Genomic DNA, 23,105 nt, shown 5'->3' on the forward strand with positions numbered 1-23,105 from the left:
TGTCAATTTTGCTATGAAAATATGTATGATAGACTTTATTCTTGTTTTTGGGACATTTTAAGAGAGAATGAAGTGTCTTGCATTGCTAAAATTTTTACCAACAATTATTGTATATTGTATACTTATGTATGCACGTTTAATTTACCAAAATTACTCAAGGCATTATCCACACAATAACAATTCTTATTCAAAAATTGAAATACCAATAAAAAAAATACATAATGCAGTACAAAATACTGGATAAACTGCGAGTGGCATTAAACTAGTGAGCTAGAGCCGCGTAAGGAGGCCAAAAGAGATTAAAATCAATCTTGTAAGAAGTTGTGGGACCACTTAGATCTACAACAGTTGTAGTCATGTAACCTTGTACAAACCTAAAATCTCCTGTTCCACCAATAAAAGGAAGTTCCGAAACTTGGGTGTAATGAGCCGTACCAACATTCAAGAGTTCACCTTTGTAACCTTTCATGTTCAATGTAATCCTTGAAATGCACGTGGTACGCTCCCCATCGAAACTCGATGTGACCGCGGAGCCCTCCGTGTAGCCAATGACCTTGGAGGATGGATCGGGTGTTTCGTTAAGGGGGTCATTGAAGGCAAAAAGAGAGCCAAAGGGGTTTGATGTTGTGGTTATACCACTTGGCCCGGCGACACCTTTTACTATGAAGTAGGACGTCTTGTTGAATGTTTCGTGTAGGTAGAGTGTGAAATGGAGTGATTTTAAGCCACCACCGATGTGGCGTTGGTGGTGCTTCTCGTGTAGTTGTAGCTGGGAGGTGGGGGATGCTAATAACAAAACTGAGAATAGGGGAAGAATAATAGTGAACAAAGAAAGAGCCATGTTAGTATTCTTAACTAATAATACTAATAGTTTTATCTTCTTGTGAAGTGGTGCAAGAATTTGAAGTTACAAATGGGAAGTTATATAGAAATTGGAGGTAGTGACTTTGTGGTTGGTCGTATACAGTATACTACATCCAAAAAAAATACAGTAATAAAATATAACTACTCTTTAATGAGTGCTCAATCTGTATTTTTTTTTTATTTTTTTTATTTTTTTTATTCTTCATATTGGAAACTGAGGGATGAATCAATGAATTAAAGGACAAGATTATACGTTTTAAAAATAAAAAAAGAATTAGAAAAAGAGATTTTTTTTTTAAAAAAAAAAATTGTTGATAAAATTAAAAATTAATTTGAAATAGTGAAGAGCATACATCTATGATAGTAGAAAACAAAAATAATTATGCATTTAGAAAATAAAAATTATAATTTTAAAACCACAAGGTTATTTCTACTATTTTAAAAAGAAAGAACTTCATAAAATTTCCCAATGAATAATACGAAGTAATACTCCCTCCGTGTTTTTTTTACGTGATACACTTTCCATTTCCGGCCGTGTTTTTTTAAGTGATACACTTCCTTTTTTGGCAAAAAAATACATTAAATTATTATATCTCTCTCCTCTCATGGTCCCCACCCAAACCCACTACTACTTTTTTATTATATATTTCCCCTCACATTCATTATTTTTCAATAAACTATTAACCCCACTATCTTTCTTTAACAATTTTTTAATACTCCACTACCCCACTTACCTCTTATTTTATTTAAGTCAATTAAACTGCCTAATACTATGTGCCGATCAAAGTGTATCACTTAAAAAACACGGATGGAGTAAAGGAAGAACAAAGAAAACGGTGAAAGTCATTTCTTCCAAAAAAATAAATAAATAAAACGATACTTTGACTAACTTTTGTGATCTACAGTTATGATAAAAAATAATACTCCCTCCGTCCCTAAATTATATTCCTCTTTGGAAATTTACACGGGAATTAAGGAGGGAAGAATAAGACAAATAACAATAAATAGATAATGCGATGGGAAGTACAAAGATAGATTAGTTATTACTCATGACAACTCATCAATCCTTTGCAAAAAAAAAAAAGGACCAATCACATGCTCCTAATTAAAAAAATTTAACCAATCATATTCATTGTAATTTGGCACAAGGATTATGAGTGAGATTAGGTAAGGATGAGTGAGAAAACATTAAATATAAAACAGAAAAAGAGAGTTGATTTACTTAAAAAAAACTTACCAAAAATAGAAAGGAGAAATGTAATTTAGGGACGGAGGGAGTACTTTTTATAATGTTATTTTTAGTTGATACCATTTGACTTTAACACTATTCATAAACTAACTTTGACTAACTTTTGCTATCCATAACTACGATAAAACATAGTCATGTGGATCTTGTTTGAATCATTGGTATGTTTTATTAATATCTAATTTTTATAATTTTACAACTTTGTTTTTTAGAAAAACTTTAAATTATACATCAACAAGTATGATAATAGATGGAGTAGTGTCAACGAAAAATAAAATTAAAAAATAACAAAAAAAAAAGGAGGTAGTACGGACTACTATACTACTAATCTACTAGTACTAGTACAGTAGCAAGTAGCAAGTAGCAAGTAGCAACTAGTAGTATTGCTGTCTTATTGGGCTTGGTTATTAGCAGGCCATCTCTTGTGGACAGAGAGTGTGATGAATTGGTTGGCGGGCTGTCACATGATGAAGTGTTCAAATTGATTGTGGGCCGAGGAAATATATTTTTCACAAATTTTTAAATAAAACGGATGTTCAGTAAATCATTATAAAGTGACAATAAAATGCGCAAAAGTTATACTAAAACGCACAAAAGTTACTCTGACATATATATGAGTTATTTATGCTTCATTGATAAATTTGACAAAAGTGACACTAAATTTGACAAAAGTGACACTAAACTTAATAAAAGTGAACCCAATGTACAGTAATTTACTGAAAACCGGGTGTATACAAAAGTGATTGTATATTTTTAGTCCTTGTACGAAATTTGTAAGCCACGAATAAAAAAAAATAAAAAATAAAAAATAAAAAATAGATTAGTCCTCGTGCAATGCAAAATTTAGAATATTAAAATATTTTTTAATTATATTTTATTAATTATCTGTTTTTGCAATAAATTACATAAAATAGTGTTTTGGAAAGAGGTTTTTGGTATTTAATATTCACACTTTTTTTTTTTTTTTGAAAGCACACTTTTATTTATTTTATTTAAGTCATTTGTCTAATCTTTAAATTTGGATTTTGTTGGAAAGAAAAAAAACAATGATGTTATAGGCAATTTTGGAGGGAAATATTTTCATGAAAAAATAACACGCTTACGAAGCCGATGGTTCAAACTCTTGCTCTTAATTTTTTTGGATCCATAATTGTCTTTTTTTATATATGGGTAAGAAGATGATATTTAATCGAACCAAAACCTCATTCAAGTTAACCCAACTTAGGGCTTGTTCTCTTACGTTGAAATTCAGTTCAGTTCAGTTCAGTTCAGTTCAGTTCAGCTCAGTTCAGTTCAATTCAGTTCAGCTCCTAATTTCCTTCTCTTATAAAAAATTCATTTCAGTTCAGTTCAGCTGAGTTCAGTTTTGTTTAGTTCGGTACAGATGAGTTTAGTCAATGAGAACAGGCCCTTAAGTTAGCGGACAAGACTCCTAAAAATAGGGAGATCCACCACTACCTATGTTACCCGGACTCTTCATTTCACCTCACGTACCCGCGTCGAACCCTCGAAACTTGAACATGGGTATGTCATCCGGACACTTCACTTTTAGTTCAAAACCATGGAATTTTTTTCATAAAATAGCCGAGTCGGACGCTTGGATACGTACTCGCGTCGGACATGAAAAGCCAAGTCCAAGTAACATAGACCACTACAGTCTACCATTGATCATCCTATTACTGATTACTGATAGGATGATCAATGGTTACCGATAGATGGTTTTTAAAATTATTGAAAATCTAATTTATTTATGCCAGAAAAGTTTAAATCCTTTTCAACAGGTGTAAATCCTTTTTAACTCCGTAAAAGTTTTAAGTACTGTTTTTTTTTAAAAAAAAAAAAAATAATAAATAAATAAATTAGGAGCATTTTCAAGCTATTCAAAAAAAAAAAAAAGTCACATTCATCCAGCGGAATCGTGCTTTGACCAATATATATTGGTAGAAAAAGAAAGATAAAAAGTTGAGCTTTCTAAGTATATATTTACAGTATCAGACTATTAGAGTTGAATAGTCTACTACTCTAGTAATTTAGACTATATTTTCTTTGATGTTGTGCTGCGTGCTTCTCCTTTTGTCCTTTGTAAGAATTAGACTTTAGAGAGATATTTTTCAAAAAAAAAATTGTACTTTGTAGTATATAGAAATAAAAAAAATAATAATGTAAGTTGATTAGTAGTCTGGTGAGGGTAGTAGAGTATGACCTCGTTTGATTGCCTATATGCTATATATACTTCCATAGTTTTTTTTTTTTTTTTTTTTTTTTTTTTTTTTTGGGGAATGAAATAGGGAGAGGTAATTTCATTAAATAATTCTTCTAGCCAGTTGGCACTTACAATCATCCATTAGGAGATCTAAATTCTTAATACAAGAATTAAACACCCATAAATTAATGACATCGCTTCTAATCGAACTGCTCCTGGATAATTTTAGATTTTTTTGCATTGTTCTTGACGGAGCTCCATTGATGATGTATTTCGCAAAGGTAATAAAACTTGATTGGACATCAAGATCTGCAAATTTGCAAGACGAATCTTCTAAATCTGCACCCCTATACTAATAGACCCGCAATTCCACAAATTTGCAAGACGAATCTTCCAAATTTGTATCACTGCACACACTAAAAACAAACAAACAAACAAACAATAATAAACCCTACATGAAGGGACTGACCATAATCACCAGACTGATGATGATCTAAAATTTATTGGCTAAAAACAATAAATTAAAGAAGAATTTGGCGCTTACCATCGATATAAATCGATGACAGCCCCTAAGTTTTATTATGGTGACTAGGTTTGAAGAGAGAGAGAACATTTCCATAGGCAATTAAAATTCATGGGAAATTAGAATTCATAAGAAATGTTATAATCTTGTTTGGTTGGCAATCTTGGCATAAAGGAATTTGTAATTCCCATGAATATACCTTCCTATGATTTGTTTTGTTAACAGAGTACGTGCACTATGTAATTCTCACGCTCCATATATCATAAGAACCTTTCTCAATTATAGAGTGTAAAAAGGGGTAAAAATGTAATTTCATCCCACCTTTCCCAATTTTAAAGTGTAAAACAGGGTAAGAATGTAATTTCATGCAAAGATAAACATGGGAAATTTGATTGTCCTAGGTATAATGGGATAATTAAATTCCTATGTTTTGTAGGAATTTCCATTTCCCAAGTAATTTTCACTTTTCACGTAAGTGTTAACCAAACAACTTATAAATGCACTTCCCATGAATTGTATTTCCCCATTACAAATGTGCAACCAAACAAAGTCTATGTATAAGTTGGTGACATGCCAAATCCGTTTGATTTTTCTATATTTGATAGCAGGACTTGAGTAGTATATTTACTACTCCCTTGGACCTTTTAATTAATTTTTCTCAGTACTAAAAAGTATGTTTCAGGTATATTTTATATTTTTGGTTGGGTGAAAACATATATAAAGTTGACAAATATGATAACTTACAAAATAAGTGTCTCCGTTTGATTACACATGACAACATATAAACATTATGTTGACTTTTGACACAATTCTTATTCTAGTTTTAATCATGTTTTACGACTAATTTATATAATTAAATAGATTTTATTATTTAAAATATCGTTGATTAAATCTCATTTTAAAATATGTACTGTATTGTTTTGGCAAAATTGGCCTCAGCTCTATGAAGTACATGACTTAGATGCACCCAACACCCTATAATTTGTGTAGTAGTCAATACACCACAAAATAATGGCTAGGGTGCAAAGCGTGCCTTTAGTGAACATTCTTACCGAAGCCGGTGAACCTTCAATTTTTTTTTTTTAATATAATCAAATTTTTATTTTTTGATTTATTGTGTGCCGTAAAAATCCCGCTTTATTGCACCCAAGTCATTAGTTTATGGCGTTATGGATACTACGCAGAGTACAAGGTATTGGGTGCACTCAAACAATAGTTCGGAGTGTTGAGGCTAATTTTGTCTATTTTTTATTATAATTTTACTAAAACATATTAAAGATATTTATGTGCAAATTGTGAATAGTATAAAAATCAAACAAAGACACAGAAAAATAAGACAGGAAACCAAAGTGCGAATTGAAGTCAATGAGGGAGTAAGAAATTTAGTGCAATGGCAAAGAGCCAACTTCAAACATACATATCTCTTGAGGTGGATTAAGTTGGAGATGATAGATTTTTTAAAGAGCTTTCCAATAATAAATCATGTGCCCAATTCAGATAAGAAACAAGAGAGTTATGATCGTCTTATGAAGAGCTGCGAAGTTGGCGGCATGGGGAAGGGACACGGACGTGCCCTGCATAGCACGCCCATGCCAGGTCTAGTCTTGGGGGATTAATTTAGGGGTTTTGTAGGGTTTCTTATGTTATATAAGGAACCATTGGGTGAACAATTAGAAGTGCTCATATTGATAGCCTAGCCAATTCAAGCCAATATGAGGTAACTAACTCCACTTGAGAGATTTTGTGAGATGGAGAGTTGTGTATCTCCTTTGTTATATCTCTTGTTTATCCTCCATATAAGCTAGTAAGAAATGCTATCCTTAGCTTTACCGTGTGACGTAAGTCTAATTTGATCGAATCACGTATATTTGTGTGTTTATCTCACCTAATTCTCATTTTATTTCTCAAATTTACGTTTCATAGATTGTTGTCCATGTTCTGCGCACATCAAATTAAACACATTACATAAATCAATCGATCCTCATCTATTTCCTAACAAAACATACATTACATCATGAATAACCTATGGATTGAATATAGCCCCATAACTATTACTAACTAAATTAAAAAAAGTCATAAATTAATACATTTGATTAAAGAAAACTTGCTACTTTCATAAAGTATTCCAACTTTGAAAAAACAACACTACTAGCTAGTTGGGAGCTCATAAATTCTTTCCCTATAAATGTACGTGATTTAGAGTTCAATGCTTCATAAAACAAAAAAAAGTTTCTATTCATTACTCTAAAGATTTCAAAATAAACTCTTTGAATTTTCAAAAGAAATTTGAGTGAATATGCAGTGTGAGAACGAAGGAGCAGAAGTCGTTCGTCCCCTTGCTAATTATCCTCCCAACGTCTGGGGTGATCGCTTCCTCAACTATGCTCCTCCGGACGAGGTTTAATTTATTATTATTATTATTATTATTATTATTATTATTATTATTATTATTATTATATGATGCATGGTTTTTTATATTTCCTCCATTTTCTTTTACTTGCAACACAGCCTTGTGGCACTTGGTTTGAGGTCGGGTTTATTTAATGTAAACGGACAAAATTTTACAAATGATTCTTAACCCTATTCTAATTTTCGTGTAAAAATTATATTGATAAAATCGTTCGTTTACCCTCACTAATCATCTCCTAAAACTGTGTACTTAAAAGGTGTGTTGCAAGTAAAAGAAAACGGAGGAAGTATAATATTTTGTATTTTTTTTGTTTGATGCAAAGCCAATATTTTGTATATTTTTTGTGCTTTCTTATTAATTGATCGCCAAAAGGTAATTCGTATATTTTTTCATAGACTGAAAGTTTAAAATTTTTTAAAATTAATTTACTATATCATTCATTTCTACTTATATAGAATTTGGATTTATTAAAAAGATTAAATTATAAAAACATAGTCTCATTCATCGGATATTTATATAAAATTATTATTATTAAAAGATAATTTTTAGTTTTTCAAATAATTCAAATCCTAATATAAAAAGATACTTCATAATTATTAACTTTTTAAATTATATTTAAATCCTAATCACTATTCGTTGTTCTTTACCTTTATGGAAATCGCATTTGAATTCTTATATCATCCATTGCTCTTGCTTAATTGGTGAATAATTTTTTTTTAAATTTTAAATAAATTTGATCAAAATTAATTAAAAAGGGTTAATTAAGAACAATGTTAATAAGTGAAAAAAAAATATAATAGTCTGTATTATCTTTCATTAATTATCATATATTATGTCAAAATTAAATATGGAGGTTATAAATTTGAAGAGTTTTTCAAGTAAAATAAATTTTATTATAGAGAATTAAAGTCACACCAGTGAAGAGTCTTTCAAAGTAATTAAATATTACTACAATTCAATATGTGAGAGAAGTTAAGGGTGATGACACATAGGGTGACACATGGCGCACATGTGTCACCAAATCATAAGTAAGGCTGACACATGACTTAGCATGTTGTGTCTATTAGTTTTAAAAATATTAAAGATTTGATAGACTTGGGCCAATTTGCTTTCCTAATATGATAATTTAAGGGGCCGTTTGATCGGGGTTAATCATCAAAGGGAATGGGAATTAACTGCCCTCATTTCCTTTGTTGTGGTTTGTTAGACCATTTTTCCCATTCCCTTTACCCTCTTCATTCCTTCAAATCCCTCCAAGTTCACTCCCCACCCCTAAGGTATTTCCATTCCCATTCCCTGGCAACCTTCTCACCATCACATCACCATCTTCCTACCTACTAACACCACCGGAAACCAGCCCACCGCCGCCAATACCCTAACCACCGCCGCCCCTCCCCCGACCCTTGCCACCCTCCCCTACCCCGCAAAAACATCCCACAACCCCCGTAAAACCCTAAAATCAACTCCCTATCCCCATAAAACCGCCGACCAGCCCTCCCTCCACCCTCGAAACCCTAGCGGGCTAGTCGGCGGTTTTACGGGGATAGGGAGTTGATTTTATGGTTTTACGGGGGTTATGGGATGTTTTTGCGGGGGAGGGAAGGGCGGCAAAGGTCGGGGGAGGGGCGACGAGGGTCGGGGGAGGGGAGGCGGTTGTCGGCGAGTGGTTGAGGAGGCGCGACAAGTGGTGGAGTGGCTGGGTGGTGGCTTAAAATTAAATTGTGGGAAGTGAAGCAATGTGGTGGTGGTGTTGTGGTGGTTGGACTAGTGGTTGTGTTTTCTTTGTTATTCAAAAAAACCAACACCTCCAAATTAGGGGATTTTCATTCCATTTCGATTCTTTCCCTTTGTTCATTCCATTCTGATTACCCTGCGCGAACCAAACTGCCCCTAAGTCTTTTTGAAAAGACACTAATCATTCTTAAATTTTGTTTTTACACTAAAATCTATTAACTGGTATTGGTGGTTTAGGTTACTCAAAGTCGAATGGAGCAAGAGGCGGAAGACCTCAAAAAGCTAGTGCGCAAAGAAATTTTGGACGTTAATAAGGATCCAAAGGAAAGACTTGTATTTTTAGATGACATACATCACCTTGGAGTTGCATACCACTTTGAAAACGAAATCGAAAATACTTTTCGAAATTTCTATAAGAAGATATATGATGAAAGTTCCTATGAGGATGATCTTGACTATGTTTCTCTACGTTTTCGTCTCTTACGACAACATGGCTTCAATGTTTCATGTGGTATGTCACATTATCTATCACCTTGCATCTTATCAACATTATATTGTTCTTGCATAGTAGTGTTATGTCAAATTTATTTATATTTGAAGACCATTAACACGATATTTGTTTGTATAAAACCTAGATGTATTTGAAAACTTCAAATGTGAGGATGGAAGCTTTAAGGATTGTTTAGCAAGTGATGTGCAAGGTCTATTGAGCTTGTATGAAGCATCATATCTACAAGTGCACGGAGAGAATACACTTGACGAAGCTCGTGCATTTGCTACTATTCATCTAACCTCCCTTGCTACACAATTAAGCTCTCCCATGGCTGAACAAATAGCCCGTTCTTTAAAACAACCCCTCCATAAACGCAGTATAAAGCTAGAATCACGGTGTTATATCTCATTTTATGAGTCAAAGGCTTTCCACAATGAAGCTTTGCTAAAATTCGCAAAATTAGATTTCAACTTGCTTCAAATATTGCACAACAAGGAGCTCAGAGATCATACTAGGTAAATATGTGAAGTAACTTAGATACAAGTAAATTTATCTAGTTAGTTTCAATCAACAATAATTATTGCTAAATATGAATGCTTTGTAAATTCTTATTGTTTATCCTAACTTAGGTGGTGGAGAAGTCTTGATATGGTCACAAAATACCCTTTTGTTCGAGACAGAGTGGTAGAGGCCTACTTTTGGATTTTGGGTGTGTACTATGAACCTAAGTACTCATATGCGAGAATGTTACTGAACAAATTGTTCAACATTATATCCGTCATAGATGACATCTATGACTCTTATGGAACTATTGAAGAGTTAAAACCCTTCACAGAGGCGATTCAAAGGTTTGTTGACGTCAATGTACCATAAGAATACATCTTTTTTAGTACTCCTTAACCTTTTTCATTCAACGTATTTATTTGATGAACTAATTAGAAATCTAACTTCATGAAATATTAGGTGGGACAAAAAATGCATCGATCAACTTCCTAACTACATGAGAGCAATTGCTCAAGTTATGTTTGATACGTTTGACGAAATTGAGCAAGATTTAGCTTTGGAGCAACGAGCATATGCTGTTTATTATCAACAACAAGAAGTATATACCCACCTTTTTTTTTTTTTTTTTTGTTTTTGACATTGAAGTACATGCATACTAAAGCTTAATTATATACTACATAATAATTTTTTGTTATGCTTGAGAAATTATACAAGAACATTATATTAACCAATGTCTTACTCTATGTGATAGATGAAAGCTATGTTTCAATCTTACATCAAAGAAGCTATTTGGCAACATAATAACATTGTTCCAACATTCGACCAATACATGAAAAATGGCATCGTAAGCTCTGGATATGTGTACGTAATTACTGCTGCTTATCAAGGCATGGGGGAGTTGGCGACTAAACATGCCTTCGAATGGGTCAACGAAACAACAAAGGCTATAAAAGCTTCGTGCATACTTGCTAGGCTCTTGAACGACATTAGTAGCCATACGGTATGTTTACTATATGGTCACAATAAAAGATAAATAATATAACATATGTTTTTGATGTAAAATTGTTTAAAATTGGACTTGGACAACTATTTACTTATCAACAATAATAATATCATACTAGTATTTTTCCAAAAAAAAAAAAAAAAAATCATACTAGTAGTATGAGAGACACTGTGAGTTTGTGATACACCAACAATGACGCGTGATATCTCTTTACTTCTTTAGTTAGTTGATCAAATAATATTATATTATATATATACACACACCCTATTTCCATCACATCGATCTATTTTTAACTGAAAAAAAGAAAAATAAAAATTTGACATGCTTTTTTTTTATTTTTTTTTGGTAATGATTAAATGAAGATCTATACGACTATACACATTAACAAAAGTGAAATCAGGTGACCCCACTTAAATTGGAATTTTTTTCTGTAATAATATTTGTTATATTTTATTCATGCTATATATGTTTTTAATCTTATTATTTAAACCCTCTAAATGTAAATTTTTAAATTCCGTCACTTATAACTATAGCTACACACGAATACTCACTACTTTAGCTCATGTATAAATATGTTGATTGCATTTTGTAGTTCGAGAAGAGTAGAGGTCACGTTTCGTCAGCAATAGATTGCTACATGGATCAATTTGGAACCTCCATCGAAGAAGCCACAAAGGTGCTCCGATCACACATTGAGGAAGCATGGAAAGACCTTAATGAAGAATTAATTGGGCCAAAAATTGTTCCAATGCCTTTGCTACTTCGAGTCATCAACGTAACAAGGATATTACATGACGTTTATAAAGATGATGAAGATGGCTATACTATCGGCAAGTTTATCCAAGAAAAAATTGCAACTATTCTTGTTGATCCTATTGCAGCATAAATTATGAGACATGCACACCTTAAATTTTCCTATGTTAATGTATTACTTTTGTGTTGAATAATTTACCTTTGGGGTATATGATTTGAGTTGTAAAGATATAATATATGTATCACATTACGTTATTGCATGTGGAAAAAGTTACTTTCTTTGAAGTGCTGTAAAGTTTCTAAAAATTATTCATAATCTCAATGAAAAAAAAGAGAGAAAAATCAGAAACTTTTCTCACAGAGTTCTGATTTAGCTACTGAACTAGTATAGTACCCGTGCAATTGCACGGTTTTAAAAGTTCAAATATCAAATTTCACAAAATCAATTAAGATTAGCTTAATGCACAATAGTGAAATATTATACATTAATTAATTATTCATTACAATAAAGTGTACTCATCTTATTATAGTACCCCCGTCATAAATGTAATGTTAAAAAGTTTAGTTGATTTTGTGATCGTCGTACCCATACCGGATACGCAATACGCAAACCCATATGGCCGTATCCCTATGGATACCAAGTACTTTGATAGTTTGATACATACTTTCAAAGCCGTATCGTCTCAATAAATAGATTATTAATTTTCAATTGTTAGATTTTATACTTATTGATAATTAAAGATATTATTGATCAAAGATAAGCATTGGCATTCGTGCTCAAGAGAAATGGAGCAAGTATTTAAAAACAAAAGGAGTATTTGTTATGCATTTTCTAATATGTTTCATAAAATGATTACCGACTCTTTTCAAAATTAATGAAAATCATATGCCTGAATTTTTAAAATCCTTTTCAACAGGTCTAGTTCAAGTGTTTGTTTTAAGTACTGTAATTTTTTTTTTTAAAGACCATTTTCAAATGTTGCAAAAAAAAAAAAAAAAAAAAAGAAAAAAAAAAAAAAAAGAAAAGTCACATTCATCTAGCGGATTTAGTTGTAAACAGTTGAACTTTCTAATCATATATCGTGCATTGAAGAATATTGGATTAAAAAAAAAAAAAAGAAAGTTATAAAGTTGAACAGATTTGAATAGTCTAGTAAGACACTAAGACTTGAGCTCTGTTTTCTCAAATGTTGTGCTAAGTGTACTAGGCGAAAAGTCCTTTAGAAGTAAGAAATTGAGTAGTTTAATAATCAACAAACATACTAAAACGCTATTATTAAAAAATAATTCAGTTTAGATCAGGACGTACAATCTTAATTTAAGAAATCCTTAAACCTTATAAAAATGCAAAAGTTTTAACTGTAGCTTATGAATAGTACCCGCTGGTGCTATTACAGAGATGTCCTTGAATTCATTGAATTGCCGATTTTGCCCTTTATTGTTTTGTTTCTTTGGTGGCCTAGCTGTCGCCAGCTGTCTTCTCTCTCTTAACTCCTAAGGCTTATTCCTTCTTCTCATCTCACTATCTTTCTCTCTCCTTCTCCTCTCGGCGCTCCCACTCTCTATCTCCTCCATTGGAGCAGTTTCTGAGGTACAAAACAAAAGAATTTATGATTTATTTTTTGTTTATTTCTTTTGTTCATCTATTCGATTATATTTTTCCTCTTATAAGAATGGAGGCGGCAACAGCAGCAGCGAAACCAATAATCAATGTCGCTACCATTTGCGGCTCCTTTCCATACAACATAGACCTCCTCCGAGCAGGTACTTTGTCAAAATACATTTTTAGTTAAAAACACGAATTCGGTCCCAAAAAACCCAACACTTTTTAGTTTGGTCATGAGTTTTAATGCTGAGGTACGATTTAACCCAACCTGATTTTTGATCACCTCTTTCTAGGAGAAAGTAAACACATAGAGTAAGGGCCTGTTCATATTTACTGAACTGAGATGAATTGAACTAAACTGAACTGATTGGAGTTAAACTGAACTGAACTGAACTGATTGGAGCTAAACTGAACAGAACTGAACTAATTGGAGCTGAACTGAATTGAACTGAACTGAACTGAAATTAAGCTGAAGTGTAATTAAGCTGAAGTGTCTTGACTAAGGATTGTAAGGTTTTTCCTCAGGTTTCAGTGAGTGCTGATATGGAGTGTGATTTCCAATCAGACTCGGTTAGTAAAGACAGGGATTGTAAGGTTTCTCCACCGGATTCAGTGAGTGTTGATATGGAGTGTGATTTCCATTCGGTCTCGGTTAGTAAAGGCAGAGATTGTAAGCTCTCAACACCTGTTAGTCAAGCAGTAGAAAGCTCTCGTCAGCATAAGTTTGTTTCTCAACATGGTTCGAGTTCTTCCCTTCGGCTTTCTTCCTCAAATTTGCAGCAAGTTATGCAAGGCAAGGTCATTCAGTTCTATCATTCTAAGTCGATGTCGTTAATGTCGGTTCGGATTCGTCCGAGTAAAACTTCTATCCAGACAGAGGTCCCCCAAGATGTATCTTCTAGGGAAGCAGAGACCTCTATTTCTACTTCAGTTAAGTTCCTTTGTGGATTGGAGCGACAGGTAGTGCCCACTTTAGAGTTCCAGTCGACTCCTATTTCCCAGCCTATGTGTGCTCCGGTTTTGCAGTCATCCCTGGAGGAGGTGATCACCTCTTATACGATGGAAGTCTCCCACGATGTGAAGCCAAGTGTGGAAGAGTCATCTACCTTACCTTCACTAAATGTATCCTGTGATGAGGAGCGGCAGACGGTGCCCTTTCCAGAGTCTCATCCGGTTCCCATTTTGCAGCAGTCCTTAGATGCTCCAGTGGCGCACAACACTTCAGAGAGCATGACTACGGCTTTTCTGATGTTAATAGTTATATAGGAGGAATGAGTTCACAGGAGATTGTGGGAAAAATTGGTGGTTTCAGTTTCCAGTTGTCCACTTTGCATTCCAGTGCCAGTGCCAGGTCTTTGGGTCAACCAATTCGCCGTGCTAATGTTATTTTTCATCCTCGGTTTAGGAAAAAAGGTTCTCCAATGGGTTGTCCTAGTCCGGTTACAGGTTGCAAGGTGGTTCGTGTAGGTGCAAAGCGTGTTCGTGGGCCTAGTGTGGACTTCAAATACTCCAACTTGGCTCGAATAAAGTTTGCTCGCAAGTGTCTCTTTAGTGCTTATGTGTAGTTTAGTTGTTTGTCTTTGTTTTGTTTGCATTTCGTTATTAGTACTCTTTGTCAAAAAAAAAAAACAATCCACCCTACATCCCTACCCCACCATGGCCACCTAGTTAAGAAACCGCTAAACATGCATGAGTGTGGAACCAAATGTTAATTCAGGTATTCAGATTAGGTTAGATAAGGTCGAGTTAGGCCATGTCTATTTTTAAAATTGATTCATGCTAAATTATTATTATGTTTACGTGAGTCAAATCTTAATCGGATATTTTCAGGTCAATTTTAGATTTTACCGGGTAGATTGTAGTTTTGAAAACTCAAAAGAAATCATCAACATGCATCACATTGCTATGATAACCCCACCTTGGACATTTAGTAATGGATCTTATCTTCCATTGTGGACTTGTATGTACAAGCAACTAGTAGTCAATTCTAGTATTATTCCAAGTCATTATCATATAATTAAGGTTGAATAATCAATTTAGTCTCTAGTGAGCGTACAATTAAAATCATGATCATCAACATGCATCACATTGCTATGATAACCCCACCTTGGACATTTAGTAATAGATCTGATCTTGCATTGTAGACTTGTACAAGCAAGTACTAGTCAATTATAGTATTATTCCAAGTTATTATCACATAATTAAGGTTGAATAATCTATTTAGTCTCGAGTTAGCCTACAATTATAATCATGATCATGACCTACAATTTCTAGTCATCAGCGTCGAAAGATCAGAAGGTTCTAGTTAATGACTATCAATAGTTCGTTCCATATTCTTTAAAACATGACATTTTATGCATTTTCCTCTTTCTTTCGGTCGCTTTTCTCTCTACCTTCACTCTCTCCGGCCTCTCTAGCAAGCTAATTTTCTCACTTGAACCAAAACAAACCATCAAATTAAAAAATAATCGATAATTATTCCTAGGTAGGTGTACGTGCGCACAATTAGTATCATATACTCCTGGAGTACAATGGATTATGGTACTCCTTTTACAATATGTTTGAGTTATTTTGCATACACTTTATGCTATTTTGCTTAAATGTTGTGTTATTTTGCTACAACAATATGTTATTTACTTATTTACTTCGACCTCAGTTCATGCTATTTTTAATTTACATAAAATAACAAGTACTTATTTAAAAATAACATGTATATCAATTGAAATAATAATAAGTTCACATCAAAATAACATTAGCAATGTTGAGTTAAAGAGAATCGAACACTTCAGGAAGTACTAAATTTCTTGACATGAACAAATTTGAACCCTTAAATGGCTTCAAATCAATTGATTTCTAAGAAATCTAGAAAATTAGAAGAAGAAAAGAGGAGAGAGAGTGTCTTTGATTTTAGAGTTGGAGTAGTGAGAGGAAGAGAGAGAGGTTGATTTTTGGGAAATCCAGAAAATTGGAAGAAGAAAGGAAGAAAAAGTGTGTGATTTTGAGTTGGAGTAGCTGAGAGAGGAAGAGAGAGAATGAGTGTGGGAGGAAGATGACCGAGAAAAAAAAGCGAAATAACATGCATTTATCTGAAAATAACATATATATAAACTGAAATAATAAGAAGTTAATATCAAAATAACATATATATAAGCTGAGAGAGGAAGAGAGAGAATGAGTGTGGGAGGAAGATGACCGAGAAAAAAAAGCGAAATAACATGCATTTATCTGAAAATAACATATATATAAACTGAAATAATAAGAAGTTAATATCAAAATAACATGAATTTACAAATCTAGAGTACCGTGTGCATGGTACTCCAGGAGTAAAATAGAAATTGCGACGTGCGCACGGATGCTGTCTTGAGGAAATTTTAATGTCTATTAATCAGGTATGCGACTGATAATATATACAAATAAAATTAGCTATGAGATCATCAATTTAGTTATTTTTTTAAAAAAAATTTCAGGTAACCTTAGTGATTGAGGACTTGTTCTTTTTTACCTGAAACGAGGAAATCTAATATGATTTTAATAAGGTTTGATCTGAATTTTTATTATCTGGTCTTGTCTGGTTTAATAATTTGACTAAACTTTAACCGCATTTTAATACTAATCTATACAGAACAATATCAAAATTGATCTTGTTAGATTCGTCTCATTATGAACTTTTAAAATATGTAATTTTCATAATTTTTAGTAATACTCAATTAACGATATTTAGCAATAAGTAAATGATAATTAAAATTTTTGATCTGGTCTGATATGAATTTATTAAAGAATAAGTAATAAGTACCTGAAATAAGTTGAAGAGAACATGTCCTTACCAGAAACAAACTATATTTTGCAAGCCAATGGGGTTAGGTGCTGACTATCGTTGGATTCAATCCATGTACATACGTGAATATGTATTTAGTAATGAGTATTGGTTTAGATCAAGAGAAATTGTTAAATACGGGTCTGGGTCCAATGGCGGATAAACAGGGGTAGCATCAAGTCATTTAATAGTAAGAGAGGAAAAACGCGTATGGTATATTATCGTTAATTAGCCTTTAAATTTTTTAAACATTAATTTTGGTAGTTAAATTTTCATTTTGCAAATATGAAATAATTTATATTTTAGTTATCAATATAATACAGTGATCAAATTAAAAGTATTCTATATTTTTAATAAATTACCTATCTATGTATTTTGTATCCATCATTCACAAGTATAAAATTAAAGCTACTTATGTATGGTAATTTATAGCATAAACAATAACTTTTCTTAATTGCTTTACTCATTTGAAACAAAATTATAAATAAATTACTTAATTACCAAATATGTGCATTGAAATAAAAAAGCAACAAAATGGAAAGAATTTTATCAAATGAACTGAAAAAAAAAATCCGTATGATTGGTATCATTTACATAAGGTGGTTAAAAATTAATTAAAGTATGAGTATATTTATTTATAATTTTAAAATCATTAATTAAATGAAAGATTTTTAAAGAAAAAATGGTTGAACGCATAATTAATTATGCACACATAAAGTAGAAGTTTAGAAGCAAAAGTTTGGAAACAAGGAAAAAAAAAAAAAAAAACAAGACAACCTAAGAGACCAGTTGGTAGACAAAACTGGTTTCTATTACTTTAAAACTGAAAGAAGGAAATTGGTGGTATGGGCCCTACGGGGTACAGTGAATGTGCTGCGGGCCTATGGAAGATCAAAGAGACCGCCTATGCATAATAACAGGTCTCCTTGATCAACACTACTTTTTTTTTTAAATTTTCAGGGGTAGCATGTGCTACCCCTTGTTACTTCCTAGGTAAGCCGGTGTTTGGGTCGCACTCGTCACGGGAGAGTTCAAGTCCACCACTTTACAAGACCTAGGAGGTTCCACTTCAAAACCATATGGCACATGGTACACCCAAATTGAAGTAGAAAGAACATAGTACATATATAAAGAACATCATGATTATATAAAGGAACATATTACTGAAATATAAAGAACACAAAAATTTCTGAGTGTAGTTTTTTAATTAACGTAAAAGATAACTATTAATTGATTTTTACCAAAAAATTTAATTCAAATCATTTCAAATATCAAAAATTCTTCTATTTACAATTATTTTTACTCAAATATAATTCAAATTTTCCTTTTTAAATTTCAAAAATTCAAAATTTAAAATATACTACTATTTTAAGTAAAAAGAACATAATTTGTATTATTGATACCCAAAGAACATAATTAATTTATATACCTTAATAAACATTGTTTATAACGTAAAGAACATATAGTATAGACTTACAGAACATATTGATTAAGCTCTAGAAACATATTTTATTCCAATTAAAAAGCGATAAAAGAACATTTTTCAGAATATAAAGAACATCATCTTCAACCTTAGAAAATATAACACTAGAATAGAGAAGTAGATAAAAAGAAGAAGAAAAAAATATTGTAAATTACCTTTTCCCTCAACAACAAATTCATCAATTACATCTTTCAATTAAAAGATTCATCAATATGATATAATTAACTCCATAATTTCATTAAATCTCTTCAAAATTCTAATTTTATTATGATTACTCTCTATATAAACTCAATTTCTCTCTCTTAACAAAAAATGAAATTTTGTTTATCATAAGTGATATAAAATGTAAATAATAAATCAAGGAATAAAAATAACAAATCAATCCCTTTAATCAAGGAGAGAATCATTTTGAATTTACTTTGCTCGCGTCGTATACTTTGTAGTTGTACACAAAATTCTTTCCATGTTTTTATAATTCTTGTATTTTGATTAGGTGTACCATGAGCATGTTCATATGGGTGTATGATGAAATTTTCAAACATATGTTCATTAATATTCTAATAGATGTTAATTTTCAAATCGATCATGTCAATTTTTATACTCATCCATGTTTATATTCATATGAAAATTGGTTCATTTCAACATTTATTTTTGCTCAAATCTAAACAAATCGAATACTGTATTTTTTTCATTAGTCAAACAAGAATCGTGCATATAGTGAGTTAGACAGCACAATAGCAAGGAAAAAGAAGAAATGACAAAAAGAAAGAAACCAAAAAGGCAGGAGTTACAAATCAACATGAACCAATAATATGTTAGAAAGCCTTAATTTTTCGAATTTGAATCGAGAAATTTACTGTGTTGATAATATATGTGAAACTGTATTGTATATTTTAATATCCAATTGTTCAATTTTTGGTGGTATACAATTTCATTTTGATTTTTCTAAGAATGAAATGAACTTTTTCTTTTTAGTGCTACTATAAATAGTCATCTAGAAACACAAATAAAAAAAATAATAATTTGAATATTTCATGTCGTATTAGCATAATTGAATGTATAACAATCATTCTAAAGAAATGAACCTTTAATTATAAAGAAGTGAACATTTGCAGTGATGAAAATGAACATTTTATAGGTGATTCAGAACCGGAAAAACAATCATCAAAATAACGCATTAGGAAAGAGTGGGGGTGCAGGCAGCTCTGCCTACTTTGTAATGTAGGTAAAGGACGTAATAGAATATAAAACATCTTTTTTTTTTTTTTTTTAATATTGTATCACTTTGTTTCAAAAAAAAAATAAATAAATAAAACGTGTTGCTTACTTGTCGAGTCCTACTATCAAATCCAGAACATTCAAAGTATCAAACGCTAAAGTCTATCACGGAGTACTCCATACTAATTAAACTCTAAAGTCATATTCATCCTATATATTTTTTATGGAAAACATGTACCTCCAAAGTCTCTAAAAATGTGTAGTAATTTAGTTTAATGGTACAAAGAAGAAAGGACAAGAGGAGAAGCACGTAGCACAACATCAAACAAAATTTAGCTCAAGGCGTACTAGATTATTCAACTTTAATATTGTAAGTACAACATCAAAGAAAATTTAGCTCAAGACGTACTCGACTATTCAACTTTAATATTGTAAATGTATATAATTAGAAAGTTTAACTTCATTTTTAACTCTCTTTTTCGACCTATATTTGTGAAAGCACAATTCCGCTGGATAAACGTGACTTTTTGATAAGAAAAGAAGTGTTTGTACTCCTTAATTTTAAAGAGAAACAACGATACCAAGAAAATTGGTGAGGTTGAATAATGGAGATTGGAGAGAAAGAGGAAAATTAACTTTCAACAAAGCAACAACTAAGGTTCCGTTTAATGTTGTTGTGGTTTTCGGTTATTTGGTTTTATATTTTTCAAAATCATATGATATTTGTCATACAATGAATTAAAAGTTGGTCAAATTTATTAAAATCATGCTAATATTGTAAACTAATAACAGAAAAGTAGAAACACCTTTTTCTAGTTTTATTTCTTAACCCATTCAAAAGTGGAAACCTTCAAAAATTGGTCAACATCCTTGGGGAATAGTGATATGAGTCTAAAGTCCATGATTTTTATTGTACAATTGGGCAAAATTGCCTTGAATGAAATTTTGCTAGCTTGAAATTCTCATTTCATTGCAATTTGGTTTCATTTAATGAGTCAGCATATTACTTTTTCCCCTTTCCCTCATCTCCACTCTTTCTACTTTTACATTTCATTTTCTTTTCTCACTCCTCCCTCTCTTTCAGTCCTTTCTCCTCCGTTAAGATGCGTACTCCATTGATTTTCATTTCATTTCATATCTGATTTTTCCATTGAAGCATTATCTGAGTTTTCTCTCCTCCATTGAAACTGAGGTATGGTTATTGAATTTGGTTTGTTTTTGGGTATATAAAAATTATAATTCTGAATTTTTTGGGGCTAAAATGGTTGCTCCGATTTTAGATTAATGGATTCATGAATGAATGGATGCAAATGGTTTCCTCCAACGAAGCGACTTTGAGGTAAGTGCCTGCTATTGCTATTATTATTATTATTATTATCATATATTTTAAATTTAATCGTACATTTTCAATTTCACTTGGGTTTGAGTTTTTTCAATTTTTTTTTTTTTTTTTGTCAGATTGGGTGAGTTCATGAGTTGCAATAACTTTGTTTAAAATGTTGGATTAAGGGGTTTTGGTTTATGGCAGGATACATCGGGTTTTTGTTTTGCTTCATAATCAGTTGGAGTTTTGGGCATTGAAATCTCAAGTTTAATTTGAATCATTTTTACTTTTTTTTTTTTAAATATTTTTTTGCGTGTGCTTTACGGATTTAAAGTTTGAGCTATTGTTGGTTTATTGTGGTTTTTGTTGTTTGAATGTAGTACTATACGTCTAGGAGAGAAAGTGGACCTCTTACTCTCTCCGATTTGCCATCGAATTTGTCGAACCTTAAGGTTGTTGGAGAGAATTTAACTGAATAACAGAGATTCATTTATGAGGAGTAAGAATGATGAAGTTGATTTTGAGCTCTTTCTTAGGTTTAGTGACTGATTTATTTTGAGCTCTTTCTTAGGTTTAGAGAGATTGGGAAAATGTGATGGTGACGGTGCGAGAGAAATATGGGAGCAAGAAATATGGACACTGGAGGAGGTCAATTATAGTATGAGGAAGCAATAAACAATATTAGAAGACTTTTTTGCAAAACCATAAAAGACTTGAGTGATAGAAAGAGTAGGGGGGAAGGGAAGTAAAAGGCGATAAGGGGAGCAAGTGATATGGGGTTTATTTTTTATAAATGTGGTTAATGAAAAGTGGTAGTATAGTTTTAGATTTACATAAAAAAAATGGATATTAATCTATTGTCACTTGAGCGAGTATGTTCTTAGATTCACAACAATTGGATAGGGTTCCTCTATGGTAGATTAATTATTCAACTATTGGTTATAATTACTCAAGGTGTGAAAGAGATATGTTTAGGATAGCTTATGAGAAGTGCAGTGACAACGAGCAAGAGCTCATGTAATAGTTTTAAGAAAAAGCTTGTAAGGGCTTGAGACAAGTATTACTTATACTTGTAAATAAAATAAATTTGCCACCATTAATATGGAAAAGTGAGAGGGAGAGAATATGGGGTAAGAAAAAGAGTAGGAGGAGCTAAGGGAGAATTGGGAAGTAAATGAGGAAGAGAGACAACTCTTTTAGGATCCTTTTGATCTTCTCATAACCATGAAAGGCGAGTGAGTAAAGGAGAGGCAAAGAGGAAATATTATAATTCCAGGAGCACGTAATTTAAACAAATAACTAAGGCAAGTATGAGTTTAGTGTGTTATGACTAATTTATAGTTGTAATAGGAGAGAGGTAGTGATGCTTGAGTTAAGAAGAGACGAGGGAGAATTGGGAAGTACCTTAAGAGACCGTTTTGAATGTAAACGAGGAAGAGAGACATAACTCTAATAGGATCCTTTTGATTTGGGTTGGGTATTTCTAATGATGATGGGTACTGTAGATAAGTAGAAAGTGATTGATAGATTATAGTTGATATTAGTTCATAGATTCTGTCAAAGATGTCAAAGTTTGAGTAGCTTCTTGTATACATCAACGGAATTACATTCCTCTTATAGATTCAAGTTTATATTATTGTACATTTGTTTTACTTTATTGGTTGTGGTGTCATGGTGCAGGCTTATTGCATTTTTGGGCAAATCAGGACTCATCTTAGTAGTTAGGCCTTAGTAATTTAAGCTTATATTGAAGCAAATTTAGAGCTCTTTGAAGCAGTTTCTCTTATGGGAATTTGTGTAGTTAATGTTGGGTTTGGTTGCACTATTTAGTGTCTGAATCATAGTATTGTGGTGCTTGTACATTATGCACGTAGGTTCATTATATGAGACTTTAGTTTTGGTCCAATTACTAAATTGGAGTTCCTTT

At 32.1% G+C, this 23,105-nt stretch overlaps 2 protein-coding genes across 2 annotated transcripts; one reads left to right on the plus strand and one right to left on the minus strand.

Annotated features, from left to right (window-relative positions):
• Positions 1–262: 262 nt before the first annotated feature.
• On the minus strand, positions 263–841 carry LOC145604302 (dirigent protein 1-like). The gene has a single exon (XM_081660223.1). The coding sequence runs from the start codon at positions 839–841 to the stop codon at positions 263–265; it is 579 nt and encodes a 192-aa protein (XP_081516349.1).
• Positions 842–7,132: 6,291 nt separating this feature from the next.
• On the plus strand, positions 7,133–11,866 carry LOC145604303 (putative sesquiterpene synthase). Its single transcript, XM_081660224.1, has 7 exons — positions 7,133–7,234; positions 9,218–9,491; positions 9,616–9,988; positions 10,103–10,321; positions 10,437–10,575; positions 10,729–10,977; positions 11,573–11,866. The coding sequence occupies exons 1-7, from the start codon at positions 7,133–7,135 to the stop codon at positions 11,864–11,866; spliced, it is 1,650 nt and encodes a 549-aa protein (XP_081516350.1).
• Positions 11,867–23,105: the final 11,239 nt, after the last annotated feature.

Source organism: Chenopodium album, chromosome 22 (genome assembly GCF_948465745.1).
Source record: "Chenopodium album chromosome 22, dcCheAlbu1.1, whole genome shotgun sequence".
Classification (NCBI taxonomy): domain Eukaryota; kingdom Viridiplantae; phylum Streptophyta; class Magnoliopsida; order Caryophyllales; family Amaranthaceae; genus Chenopodium; species Chenopodium album.